General features: G+C 28.1%; 1 protein-coding gene across 7 annotated transcripts; it reads right to left on the reverse strand.

The window, feature by feature from the left end:
- Positions 1–774: 774 nt before the first annotated feature.
- On the reverse strand, positions 775–11,232 carry LOC149890115 (uncharacterized). Of its 7 annotated transcripts, XM_090084583.1 has the most exons (8): positions 10,756–11,230; positions 10,512–10,607; positions 10,249–10,408; positions 10,114–10,169; positions 9,809–9,981; positions 7,052–7,205; positions 1,751–1,812; positions 775–1,135 (listed from the first exon to the last, which is right to left on the reverse strand). In XM_090084583.1, coding segments are annotated over exons 1-5 (528 nt in total). In that variant the 5' UTR covers positions 10,970–11,230; the 3' UTR covers positions 775–1,135; positions 1,751–1,812; positions 7,052–7,205; positions 9,809–9,979. The 7 variants fall into 7 exon arrangements, with proteins under 7 accessions (XP_089940709.1, XP_089940712.1, XP_089940713.1 ...); XM_090084586.1 differs by lacking the exons at positions 9,809–9,981; positions 10,114–10,169; positions 10,249–10,408 and having other exon boundaries at positions 10,756–11,228; XM_090084587.1 differs by lacking the exons at positions 775–1,135; positions 1,751–1,812; positions 9,809–9,981; positions 10,114–10,169; positions 10,249–10,408 and adding an exon at positions 2,869–2,998 and having other exon boundaries at positions 10,756–11,228.
- Positions 11,233–14,365: the final 3,133 nt, after the last annotated feature.

Below are 14,365 nucleotides of genomic sequence, written 5' to 3' on the forward strand. Positions count from 1 at the left end.
TAATCATTTGAAGGCAGCTAATTTTAGGATAGAGTTACATTGTAGTTAATAAATGTTCTTTTAGCATATTTCTTATAAGAAATACTTAATTTTTATTTCATAAAAAGTCAAATATTACTTCAAGTTATTAAATTTTTTGCATTTGAATTATTTTCCAATGGATTTTTGTAGCTTGATTATTTTATGACATGTTAATAATTTGATTTCATAGTAATCACATTTATCTCGATATTTCATTTATCTTGATATTTCATTTATTATATTTGATATATCTAGATAGGAAGTGTAATTTTTGTCTACCCTTTATATGAGTTTCTCATGGTGGATAATACTCTTCAGATTCAAGTAAGCATAATTAAAAAACTTGTGAGTGTCTGCTGGAACATTCCCAGCAGGCAAAAAGATATCTAAAATTCATCTACTATACATCTGAAAACTGGTCTAAAAGATGTTTGAGTTCACGTCTGAATGAATGCTAAATAGACATCTATCTTACAGACGTTTAAAGTTTAATAAAATGGATGTTATTGCACATCTTTTATGCATCCAAAATGGTGCATCTTTTATGCATCCAAAATGGTGCACCTTTTATGGAATAAAATGCATCTTAAAGACATCAATAAGATAGACGTCTTTTTAGCGTTTATTCATGACGTGAATTCAGACGTCTTTTACAACAGTTTTTAGATGTATAATAAATGCATCTTAGATATCTTTTTGTCAACAGAGTTAAGTTTAAAAAGTCTTTAAAAAATCACACAAGTAAAGAATTAGTTAGATTCAAACTGTTGAAATTTATTTAGCAACACTAAAATACAATAAAAGTTTACAATAAAAAACTATAGTTCTGTATTAAGTCCACCAACTCACTGTTCCACCTCATCGGTATCTTAAATATGATATAACGCAATAGCTTGTAAATAAATACACTAATGCTTTAAAAGACATGTAGAATTATTAAAAAATCTGTTTATACAAAATATATAGAAACTTTCACTCGGCTTGTTGCTAAATTGCATAAAAACATCAAAGAAATAAGAAATGCCGAGATTTTCTGCTACAAATTAACGTTATTAACGCTGCTTTTTCCTGCTGCTGCTGTTTCCTATTTATTAACTTTATCATCTTCAATTATCTAAAGATATATATTGAAAATAAAACTAACTACAATAATAATGAATATAGTAATAATAATAGTAATGATAATAATAATAATAATAATAATAATAATAATAATAATAATAATAATAATAATAATAATAATAATAATAATAATAATAATAATAATAATAATAATAATAATAATAGTAACAATAATAATAGTAATAATAATAATAGTAACAATAATAATAAAAATGACAACAACAATAATAATAGTAATGATATTAACAATAATATTGATAACAATAATAATAATAATAATGATATTAATAATAACAATAGTAAATATAATAAAAGTAATAAAAGTAATAATAATAATAATAATAATAATAATAATAATAATAATAATAATAATAATAATAAAAATAATAATAAAAATAATAATAATAATAATAATAATAATAATAATAATAATAATAATAATAATAATAATAATAATAATAATAATAATAATAACAGTAATAATATTAGCAATAACAAAAAAAATAATAAGAAGAATAGCAATAATAGTTAATTTAAAAATATAATTTTATTGTTTTTTAATAAATGTGACTTAACAAAACTGTATCATAAATTTATCTGTATTTACCTTCCTCTCGCTGTCGTCTTTATTATTTTTCTCAATTGAAAGGTTATGTGCACAGCCAATCACTAAAGCAATTTCTAGTGTTATTATAAAACACCATGCATTATTATAAAAGTACAAGTTTATATTATAATTACATTTTAATCTAAAAATCAAAATATCAATTTAAGAATAATCTTTTTATCTTTCAGATCATGAAGTAATTTTATTAAAATATCATGCACAAAGACCATGAAAATATTTCGTCGTTATAACAGAAAGTAATTTACAACAGCATACAATTTTATTACTTAAAACTCATTAAAAATTATTATTATTATTATGACTTATGTTATTCAAAGGTCTGTATAAATTTAGCTACGTATAAACTTTTATTCCTTTCTAGAAACAAGTTTCTGCCGTTCTAGACGCACGTTTCTTTAATGGAGGTCATTTATAATGGTGGTTTTATAAAAACAATTTTTTTATGATTTTCTTTCAGTTAATGTTAATCTATAAAAGACATCTTAAATGCAACTATACTTAACCAAAAAGAAGATCAACCCAGCCGGCACAAAGCCGTTTAAAAGATGTATTTTATAGGCATTTTTTTGGTTTTGAAGGCCTCTCCGTAGACGTCTAAAACGTGAGACGATTAGACGCCTAATTAGAGTTTTATTTAAGAAGTCTTGGTATTGCGTCTTTTAGAGCTCTTTTTCTTAGCTTGCCTTTAACCTTTTTTTTTTATGATCCTTTTTTATAACTATTATTAACTCAATGTTAAGGATAGGAGATTAATAATAAGTTTAATTATTAATTGTCCTTTAATAATTATACAAGTTAATAATAGTTAATGCATAGGAATATTTCATAAAATACCTTCTTTGTGAATGTTATCATCTATTTGGAAAATAATAGTAATACACACATTTATTCATGTCATATATATTTTTTTGTAAAATACAAATAGTTTACATCCGTAATACATACTAAAATTCAAAGAGAAATGTGTTATTTTAACTATTCATTATTAGTAGAAAAATAGGACTAACACGGAACTTTATTTGTTCTTATATCAGTTAGATTATAGAGTTTCTTAAATAAAACTTTTAAATGGAAATGCAAAAGCATAAATATCAAGCATACTTATTTAAAACATGAACAAGAAATATTTTTTTTATCCTACAAATACAGTGGTTCTTTTAATAACGGAAATTTTTACAGCATATGCAAAATATGTAAACACTTTTAGTAAGTAAGAACAATTCAAACCTATAATTAAAAAAAAAACAAAACAACTATATTTAAAGATAGTTAATAGTTACAAGATTGAATAATAAAAAGCATTCTTAAACACAATAAAAACAACCAACAACAACACTAATACAAAGAATTTAAAAAGTTTAACAAAAGCAATAAACAATAAAAGTAATAATCAATTACAAAAATGATAAGGGATAAAAGGAATTTTTTAATATAACAACATTAACTTAAAAGTATAACAAAGATAATAAACAACAACAATAGTTTAAATTGTTTCAAAATATAATAGAAATTTTAACTAGCATCATCAACAACATCAACAACAACAGCAGCAACAACAACAACAACAACAACAACAACCACAACAACCACAACAACAACAACAACAACCACAATAACAAAAACCCTGCCTGAAAAAAAAAAACATAAAAGAAAAAAAAAAAAAAAAAATGAAGTTTTAAAAACTGAAATAGATTTTGAAAATAATACAGAAGAACAACTAAAAATTATAGAGAAAAATTTAAAGCTTGATGAAATTGTTAACAATAATAAAAGATATAGATAAAAAAAAAATTAAAACAATAATGATAACAAAAAAATGTCAGAATGTTGTGCATCTCGTTTCCATAGACGAAAATAAATGTATCTTTCCAGCCTTACATGAAGGTAGAGATGGAAGAGAGGGAATAATCTGGAGGAGAGGGATTATTGATTTGAATTAGGAGTTGAGACTGGCATCTAGGTGGTTGAAAAAGAAAAAAAAAAAAAAAAAGCATAGCGGTTGCCTATGTGAATAAAGGAACAGAAATTTTAAAAAAATGACACTTTAAAAACTTAAACAGATGATGAAAATAATATAGAAGAACAACTAAAAAAACAATAATAAAAAAAAAATAAATAAAAGTTTAAGCTTGATAGAAACATTAACAATGAAAAGTAATTATAAGTAATAAAAGATAGATAATAAAAAAACAAAAAAACTTTAAGATAAAACAATAATTAAGATAATAAAAAAGTGTCAGAATGTTGTGGATCTTGCTCCATAGGGGAAAAATAAATGTATCATTCTGGCCTCATTTGTGGCAAGGAGGCAGGGGAGGAGGAGAGAGGATAATCTGGATGAGAGGGATTGTTGATTTGAATGAGAAGTTGAAAACAGCGCTTTGTTGCTACAAAAATAACAAGTCGCAGCAGCTCTATGTATTAACAAAGTAACAGAACAATCAAGTGTAGTTTATAAATATAAATCAAAACTATGTAAATGTAATTAAACTGACAAACAACAGTAACTATAAATAATAGCAAGAGGTTTAAAATGTGATAAAAGTAATAAACAACAATAATAATTAATACAAAAAAAGCATCATAAAAATGATAAAAATGACAATAATAAACAGCAAGAAAGGTTTTTACAAACAAAAAAAATCTCAAATATTAGCAATATAAAGTAATCAAAATTTATTTTTAAATTCAATAAACATAGAAATATAATAAAAAGAACAACAACAATAAGTGATAAAGAAGTAGTTAAAAAAAACTTTAAAACTTAACATTAATGATTAAAAACAAAAACATTAATACAAAGATTTTAAAATTATATCAAAAGCAATAAAAAATGAAGTTAACAAGCAATAGCAATAATAAGTAAGAAAAAGAACTTAAAAATATAAACTAGTTAATTTTAAAATGTGATAAAAATAACAAACAATAACAATTAAAAAACAAAACTTAATTTCTTTGAAAGTAAAAATAATAAATAACAACAACAATTACACAAGAAAATAAAACTGCAACAAAAGCAATAAACAATTAAAATAATAAACAATAGCAAATGAAGTGCTGCCAGCAAAAACTGCTTAAGTCCATTAAAAAAACAAAAACAAAAAACAAAAAAAGGAAATAACTATGTCACTTCAATAATGAACTAATAAACTTTTGTGTGTACCAGCTATTTTGAACAAAAAAAATATCTGAGCTGCATTGAAAATTGGATCAATTTCAATTAGGGAATTTACAAGTGAAAAATAGATCTAATATTTTTGTCAAATACAAACAAGCTATCATGGCATTCAAAAGAAGAAAAAGAGTTGAAGAAAACTGGTTCAGAAATACAGAAAAAAAAAAAAATGTGAAGAAAAACTGTTCTATAATTGTAATGATTAACAGTTATTAAAATGGAAACTTTTAATTGGTAAAAACAACAATGCTACTGTATTAATTTGTTTAAACAAAGGATCAACACTTGTGATAATTGTAGCATGCTATTGATTAATCTTTCATTATTAATCTTTAGTGTTTGTAATGCCTATACATTTGTTTTGTTGTAGTTGTAACTACCATTAGCGGTCATTATAACTATATGATATTTCATTGTATTATCGTTTATTTTATTAAATTACAAATTGTTTCATCCCTTACTTGAACTATGTTTGAAAAAAGATTAACATTTTAGCATAGAAAGTACTAGTTACTGTTTAATTTACTTATAGTTACATTATAAATGACTTTAACTTAAGCAAATATGTAAAACATAATAGTTCATAGATATATAATAAAATTTCAATTTAGGAATTAAGTTTGTTCGTCTATTTTTAAAGACATATTTTCAATTAAAAAATTGTTAAATGTATGTTTACATGTAATGATTATAAAACTAAAGTAATATTTTAAGTTACCTTAAAGAAATCATTAATTAATAATGTTTCAATTTAGTCTAGCCTAGCTTTTTAAATTTAGTCTCTAAGTTGTAATAAACTTGCATTTTAAACTCTATTTAATGTATAAGTTAATAGCAAATTTGTTATAAATTAATGATAACTTTTTCAAATTTATATTTAGATTACTCTTTTTAATGCTAGTTTTTGAAAGGAGGTATACTTTTAGCAAAAAACTTCACATTCCAACATGATATGCATATCTGAAAAGCACAGGTTTTCTATAATGAAAAAAAAAAAAAAATGAGTCGGACAAATAAGAGGACAGTCTTGTATTATGTACGGATTATCAGAAAGTAACTAACTACAAGTAAACAACTAATGTTAGTGGAGTGTATTACAAAAGACACATGGGTACACAATTTTGGTACCATTAACCTTGTTTCTTAAAAAACAACCTTCTATTGTAATGTAGAAAATGCTGCAGATTAAGAACCCAATGAAGTGATAACATTTTTAGATGATTATATTAAAGAAAACAAGAATGATAGAAAAGAGAAGATAACTCTGTTTGCCTACAAGTGCAACAGTCAAAACAAAATATATCTTTTGCATTGTTTGGTTAACCTTTGTGTAATGGAGCTTTTCAAAGGAATAGTGATTAATTACCCTATTTCATAACGCTTATTAACTGATGCTTTGCAAGAATTGAAAAAAGAAGAAAAAATTGGAGAAATAAGCAAACCATATGAATGGGTTAATATAATGAAATCTTGTAACAAAAAGAATCCATGCAAAGTTATCTTTGTTTTATTTTTTAAAAATAAACTGAGATATTTTCTTTTTTCTTTTTAATTCAACATTTTGAAAGTTTTAATACTTAAAATATAGAAATGATATTTTTGTGCTTATCCTTTCTTTTTTTTTTTAACAAAAGTATTTGTTTAATAATTTATTTTTTAAAATAAACAATCAATACTATTGGTTCTTGCATTGAAATTCTGCATATCTGTGTTATCTTCTCTTTTTATATCTTTTTTACTATCTTTAGAAAAACAAAATGGATTTATGAATTTCTTGACAAGAAAGTTTAAAAAATAAACAAAGCAGTGTTTTAGTTTATTACAAGTAATCTTAAAATGATTACATCTCAAAATCAAAATAGTGTGACTAATGCAGTTTGTGCAGGCAGCATTTTAATTATAAATACAAAAAAGAGTTTAAAAATAAACAGTAAAAATGATAAACAGTTAAAAAAAAATCCAATAATAAAAATAACAAAATTAAAAATAATTTTAAAAGAACAAATAATTCAGTTCTTTATTTCTTTGGTAAAAACATTACAAACTATACATTGCATTGGCTATCATTTCAGTTGTTTCTTAGTTTAAAATAAAAGTATAATTACCAATTACAATTCTCCCAACATCAGACTGTTGATCAAAGTAAACCTTTTATTGGTTTTTTGTACCATCTTTTCGACCTGGCGCATTCTTTAGCTTAACCATTACACGTTCTCTCATACTGGACTTTCATACCAGGAAATGTTATTTTCACAGCATCTTTAAGTAAATTAGATAAACAATTAAAGAAAGCAAAATATCTAAACTAATTTCAGTTACTCTTAACTTCTTGTAAATAATTTACCCACAAAATACTGCATTAGCTAATTTTCTAGATGTTTCTCAAACACACACACACACAAAAGCATATTTACCAATTACAACCAGAGGATCCAAAATCGAGAAAAACAGGAGTCGAGAAAATCGAGAAAAAACTCCGTCGGAGTCGAGAAAAAATCAGAGCTTCAATAAAACTTTGTTATAAATTAAAAAATTAAACTATCTAGTTGATAATTAAACATTGTTCTTATATTTGATTTTTTTATTTTTATATATTTCGATTTATAATTTATAATAAATTTTTAAAAAAATTATATTTTTATATTCCTTAGTACTTAAATATTTTTCTTATCGCAATCTTTTAACGAACAAGTTTTATCTAATAAATGGCTTTCTAACCAGCATCGGTTAGGAAGAAGGCGCGAACTTTCAGTTAAATGCCCTTCCGCGGTGCTCTGTAATAAAGACTTCTTGGGGTACCTATAGTAAAAACTAAAAAAAGAATATTAAAAAAGTATTTATTCTGAAGATCTTTTAAAATAATATTTTAGAAAGATGAAAACATTTATCATTTCATCAGAAAGTGAACTACGAAACTTTGTGACAAATCTGGAAGGCGAGGAGAAAACTCTTTCTGCTTCCAAGGAAGTTGCTTGAATTCTGTGGATGGCTAGTTCAAGTTTCAAAACTGCTTCTGATTTCACACCAGTTACTTTGTATTCTTTTAACTGATCGGTGAAGGTCTTGACTTTTTTTGGCTTTTTAGCTGTTGATTGATTTTGATATAAAACTTCTTGAATTTCGACAAAAAAAGATGTCGATTGTGATGGCTCTTCTTGTTTGCTTTTAGCACGATCATCTGATTTTGTTTGGAGACTATTTTCTTTTGTTGCAAATAGTTGATCAAATAATTTTGCAGCATAAACTTAAATATCTTTTTTGGAAGCGTAAAAATATGTGTGGTTTTTATTTTTAAAAAAATTGGGATTGTGCAAATAACGACTTAATGATACCAACATGTTTTTACGATTTTCGTATCTGGAGATTAACGCCTCTGCAAAATTAGAACTGATGTCAGTTTCTACAACCTTCAATTTCCTTACTAACGTTTCCATAATGATGTCACACTCCAAAATTGTTGTATTTGGTTTTTCCAATCGAACTGCAGCGTCAGCAATGACTTCCAATAAGTCAGACAGCAATTTTAAGAAATCCAAGTCAATATCATCTAACATGTTTAAGCAGTTTAGTTCTTCGAGTGTTTTTTTTACAGCTTCTAAGCAGTCCAAAAATCTTTTGATCATCTGAATTAAGAGCGTACATGCTTAACAACTACGTACATTAACCCTTTCCTGCCTTACGGTACTTAGAAGTACCACCACATTTTTCGTCTAATAACTTAACACAAAGTTCCTGACGGTACTTTTAAGCCTAGGTCTTGGAAATAGTACTTCTAGGTAAAATAAAAATCTTAAAATAATCTGAGCGTTTCCTTTTAACTACCTTATTATAATAATAAAGTTAAAAAGCGGAAATTTTCAAAAATCACTACCCCGGCAGGAAAGGGTTAAGAACCTGCACACATTAGCACCTACATACATTAAAACCCACACGCATACATTAACACCTACACACACGCTAATTGCATCTTGAAGACGTGATTCACAACATATTGTAAATAATGATCTTGACTTTTTTTTGTAAAGGTAAGCTACTAAATAATTAAAATACATTAACTAATATCACACACGCATCATATTTTAAAAGTTACTGTTTACAATATCTTTGCTTAAAAATTAAAAAATTCTTGCTTTTTGACAAAAAAAGATATTTTATTATGCATTACATTTTATTATACCGCAACTGATTTTTGTGGATTTAAAAACTTCTATTATTAAAAAGATACTATTATAATCAAAAGAGTTTCTGAAATAGTACAATGGAAAAGTACGAGTATGTTCTATTATATGGTTTGGAATAGAATAAGCTTTTTTTTTGAGGTTTTTTCCACCACCACCACCTGTCCCACTGTGCATTACTAATTGCTTTGCGATGGAAATTTGTGTTGATATTGAACAAAGAGAAAACTTATATTTTGAAAACAACATGAACTATTGTAAAAGCAGCGTAGAAATAAAATAAGAATTAAATTATTTTACGAGTAAAAATTGATATTTTCTAAAAACCTCGTCGAAGTTCCGTCGAGGTTTCTCGATTTCTCTCGAACTCCGAAACTCCGAAAAACCGAGAAAAATCCGACGAGACAGAGTTCCGAATGGATCCATTGATTACAACTCTCCATAACCCAGACTTTTCTAATGCTAACTTTCTGCCACCGCCTTTCATGTTCATTTTACATTGCAGTTTCACAGAAAACATTCTGTCAATAATTTTTGAAGTTGCATCTTTGACATCTACACCCCCAATTTGAGAGAGCTGTTCTACCTGTATACAAAGACCAACTGCAAATTAGGAACTATCTTTTTAAAAAAAGTAGATTTTCTGTCCAATAATTGTTCAAAAAACAACAGTATTGAAATTACCAAATTTTTTCTGTAGTTTTCATCCTTCAGTTGCTCTTCTGCTGCCTCAAACTCTTCTATGCTCAAAAGAGCTGAGATTTGTTTGGCGTCATTATGGACAGCTCTTCTTTCGCATAGCTCATTCATGAATACTGGAATCTCTCCCAAATTGTTAAGAACAGCTTTTTGAAACTCTGTTAGAATAAATTGAAAAACATTGAGTAGAAGTCACCTGAACAGAACATGCTCCAAACAATTCTTTATTGCAACTCTCAAGCTCAATCATATTTAAAATAAACCGCTTAAGTCAAAACAATTTTTCTTACATGCAGTTTCAAGAGGAAAACCTTGGGAGGAGCTGCATGCAACAGGTTGAGGTGTCCTTAACATGAAATAAAATATCACATCACTGCATTGTTTAATCATGCAGAGTTCAATGTGAGAAAACTAAGTTAAATCACCTGTTGGTCACAGGGGATCTAGACTGAGAGCGTGTTGCTTCTCTGAAACTTTGCGATGATTGACTGACTTTTGAGGATGATGGGACAAAAGAAGATGGTGGTGTTGGAAATGGTGTTAACTTGGTTTTGTGAGGAGCAGAAGCTGGTATCAATGGAATGTCTGAAAAAAAAAAAAAAAAAACAACCCATGTATTTGTATTGAATGACATGCATTTGATGTAAAACTTTTATAAAAAAAACCAACAAAGCATGCAGTTTCTTACCTAATGTTTCATTTGAGGTCAATGTATTGTCAACAACAAAACCATGTTCATCTTCCGAAGCAGACAAGTCTGATAGTTTACATACTTCAATGTCATCTTTAACAAAAGTAGACATTTATTTTTTAAAAAAAAACAAAAAAAAAAACAAAAAACAAAAAAAAACAAACACATAGCTTATTTAAAATCTTACTCACACAAATACAATAAAAGCAATAGCAACTTGAAAAAATGATAAAAGACCTACCATCCTCACATTTCATTTTTATAAGTCTAAACTCTTTCCAGTGTGAACTTGGTGAAAGATTGTATCTCTCAGCCCGTAATACATCTACACCACTTGGCCAATAAACAACCTTTTTTTCTGTATCAATCCATTTTCTTAAAATTACTCCTATTTCTGTTTTGCTCTTCTCTTGCCATACCGCACAAGCCCACTTTTTCATTGGTACTGGTTCCATCTTTTGTCAAACCTTTTTACTAAGTTTTGTTAATCAATCTAAAGCAACCGATTTTAAGATGAGAACAGCTCCAATCAAAGGACAATATTAAATTGATTATTATGATCACAAGTAATGCAACTGTTAATGTAATTCAGAAATATTATAAATCTATTCTAAAACATTTTTGAAATACTAAAATGATCAATAAACTGTTGTTATGAAAAACATTACAATGTAACCTAATTCTCAAATTCCCATATTGAAGAAGAATAAAAATTGAGCAAAATGAAATTGGTTAAGGGTGTTGTATTGTGCTAAAATAAGCAAATTGATTTCGAAAAACTTTAATTCTGCAGTTAAAAACTAAACAAATAAAAAAAAAACTAAAAAATAAAAAACAAATAAAACTAAACAAATAAAAAAAAAATAAATTAATAAAAAACAAAGAAAACTAAATAAATAAAAAACAAATAAAGAAACAACAACAACTAATGTACAAAAAAAAAATTATTTTTGCTCTGATTCATGCAAAAGAGGAAAATATACAAAACCATTATTGAAAGGCAATACTGAAACCTTCTTTACTCTAACAAGTTCAGTCTTAAGAACCAGAACCCTTTTGGATGTAAATGCCACTTCGTCAAACTTCTCAACAAAACCAATGTCAAAGATTTTAGAATCCACTGGGCTGGTATAAAAACTTTTAGTATATTTCACCTTTAAACAATTGCACAAGTAGTTATCATCTGCAAGATTTTCGACAATCACAAAAAAATAGTTCTGATGTAGAAAACAAGAATCTCTAAAAAATTACAGACAGGTTTGTACGCTTTGAAGTTTTAAATACAGTTCTGACATTTTGCAATTCAAACTGATGCTTTGCAACTTGTGATATTGGGTTGTTGCAGCTTCAAACTTCTTTCTTCAATGTTTGCAGAAAATTTTCAAAAGGGAAAACGGACATTTCATTGAGTGAACAGTTTGGAACATCTGAGAGATGAACCAAACTATGAATGTTATAAACCACAAAGGTTTCACCATAAAACGTTGCAGCATTTTCTACAAAAAACTTAAGCAAGTCCCTAGCATAAGATAAGTATTGACGCCTGAACTCGTTATTAGAACTCAACAAAATAGAAATAGAAGCATGAAGCAAAAGAAAATGTTGATACATGTCGCTTTGAAGCACAGCTTTCAACACCAGAGGACCAGTATAAAGTAAAAACTACCTGAACTCTGTCGCTTTCCATCTGTCTAGCTCAGACAATGAACTTGGTTGGCGAGCAAAGTCAGGAAGGTAACTTGCCATTTAAAGATAACAGTCTGTTAGAAACATCGCTTATTAAAAAGTTTGACAGCCTGCATACTCTTGGACCCTGAACTAAAAAAGTCAAAATTCTTTTTGTTGCTCCTAGACAAACTAGATGCATGTAATCTAAAACAAAGTCATTGGTCAAAGATGCACCTAAACTTGAGAGAGAGGATGCACCAATTTGATGACCATTTAAATACAACAGCTGATCAAAATATGCATTAGACCTTAACAGATATGAACTTTGGGGCTTGAACACCACGCGATGAGCAACATCTCACAACGCTCACAAGCGTGCTTTGAGGTGTGTCCAACAACTTGTTTCAAAAACGCTCTAGCTGGAGCATCACAGATAAAAACACCAAGACCAAACTTTAACTTTGTTTTGTTGAAGGTTATACCAGCTACACAGAGGTGCTTGACTTCTAGAACAAAGTCCTTCAAAAAATCATCTACAGGATGGGGCTTAGATTTTCCACAGTATAGTGCAACAATTAAAACATTAGAGTGAAACATGCCCAAAATAGGCCAGATTTGTACAAGTGATGATTTAAACAAAGGCAAACCATCTATGCTGACATTTAACTTAATCTCAGTAACATCAATCACATCCATTTCTTTTAAACATTGAATCAAACCTTCCTGAATTCCAAAGAAAGCATAGGAGCCACCGCAGATTTCTTGAGTACAGATTCGTCTGGGAGTCTTTAACAACGTTCTAGCATCCTTTTGTAAATTCTCATAACCATGTCTATTGAGAACTGAAAGCAGATCATTGATTCAATGATCTGCTTTCAGTTCTCAATAGATCCCGTGTCAGCAGATCATTGATTCAATGATCTGCTTTCAGTTCTCAATAGATCCCGATCCAGTTCACAATGTATCCCGTGAGTCCTTCAATCATTGAAGGACTCACGGGATACATTGTGCTTAACTGCCCACCTAGCTAATTCTATGTTTAGAGGTGATGTCTTCGAACGATTAGCACTGCTAACAACTTCGCTGTAAGCTAAAACGTCTTCAACGTGAAGATCAAGTTTGTCTGGTACTGTAACATCACCACTAAAAGGTTCAGTCGAAGTTAGCATCTTGGCAATCTCGGACTGGATTCTCCTATACTTTTTACGGCGCTACTCCACTTTCTCCCCCCCCCCCCCCCCTAATTTTATGATTGAAATAGTAGCTGAAATGGTAGCTGATTATTTATCCGAGTTTATGTGGATGCAGAGATTTTCCGAACATCGGTTTTTTCACTTTTGGGATCAAGTTTTAACAGCATATCCTGTTTGATATCCTGTGTGCATCAAACGTAACATACATTATAATTCATGCTTAAGGTTGTGTAAATCAAAAAACGGCTATTTTCATAGCCACACAAAATTATTAAGAACATTTTTTGCAAAGAACGTTAAGAAAGCCCTTTTTCTTTACTCTATGAAAGTTTGTCTTTCCAATTAATTTTTTAATCGTTTTATAATTTTATAACTCGATCGTCTGCCTGATAGCTCTGGAAAGAACTTACGCGTCTATATTAAACCAGAAACAATTTCTTATAGTAAAAACCAGGCTGGCAATGTTTTGCGGTTAAAAACAATATCAACCGTAAAGTTAGTGAATTCAAGATGGCGAATATTAGCGATTTGTGGTATATTTTTGTACTTTCAACTTCAGATTAGAGCACTTTCCGTTATTTTTGAGACCCATGTTTTTATACGATTCTTAATCAGCATAAAATTCTCTATCAGAATCAATCATAAAATTAGGGGGGGGGGGGGAAGTGGAGTAGCGCCCTTTTTACTATATACTCTTGCTCTTTCGTTCATTTCAGTGCTATAAACATAATGATGATAGTAAAAGTAAAAAAAAAAACAAACAAACAAACAAACTTTAAACTTACAAAAAAGCCGGGGAGGAAGAGATGGTGAAAGCTCTAGACCTGCGGAAGGCATTCTTATTCGTTACATTTAAAAATTCTCTTTCATTAAATACGTAACACAACATTACCGAATAATTTTCATAAAATAAACACAAACATTATGAGAAAATTAATAAATTTTGCAAAGAGATGCCAGCATGTGTAATAACAATTTTGTCCCCCGGTC

The sequence above is a fragment of the Hydra viridissima genome, unplaced genomic scaffold, assembly GCF_058129835.1.
Source record: "Hydra viridissima isolate aposymbiotic clone 2 unplaced genomic scaffold, HvirCarnegie_v1 scaffold_4, whole genome shotgun sequence".
NCBI lineage: Eukaryota > Metazoa > Cnidaria > Hydrozoa > Anthoathecata > Hydridae > Hydra > Hydra viridissima.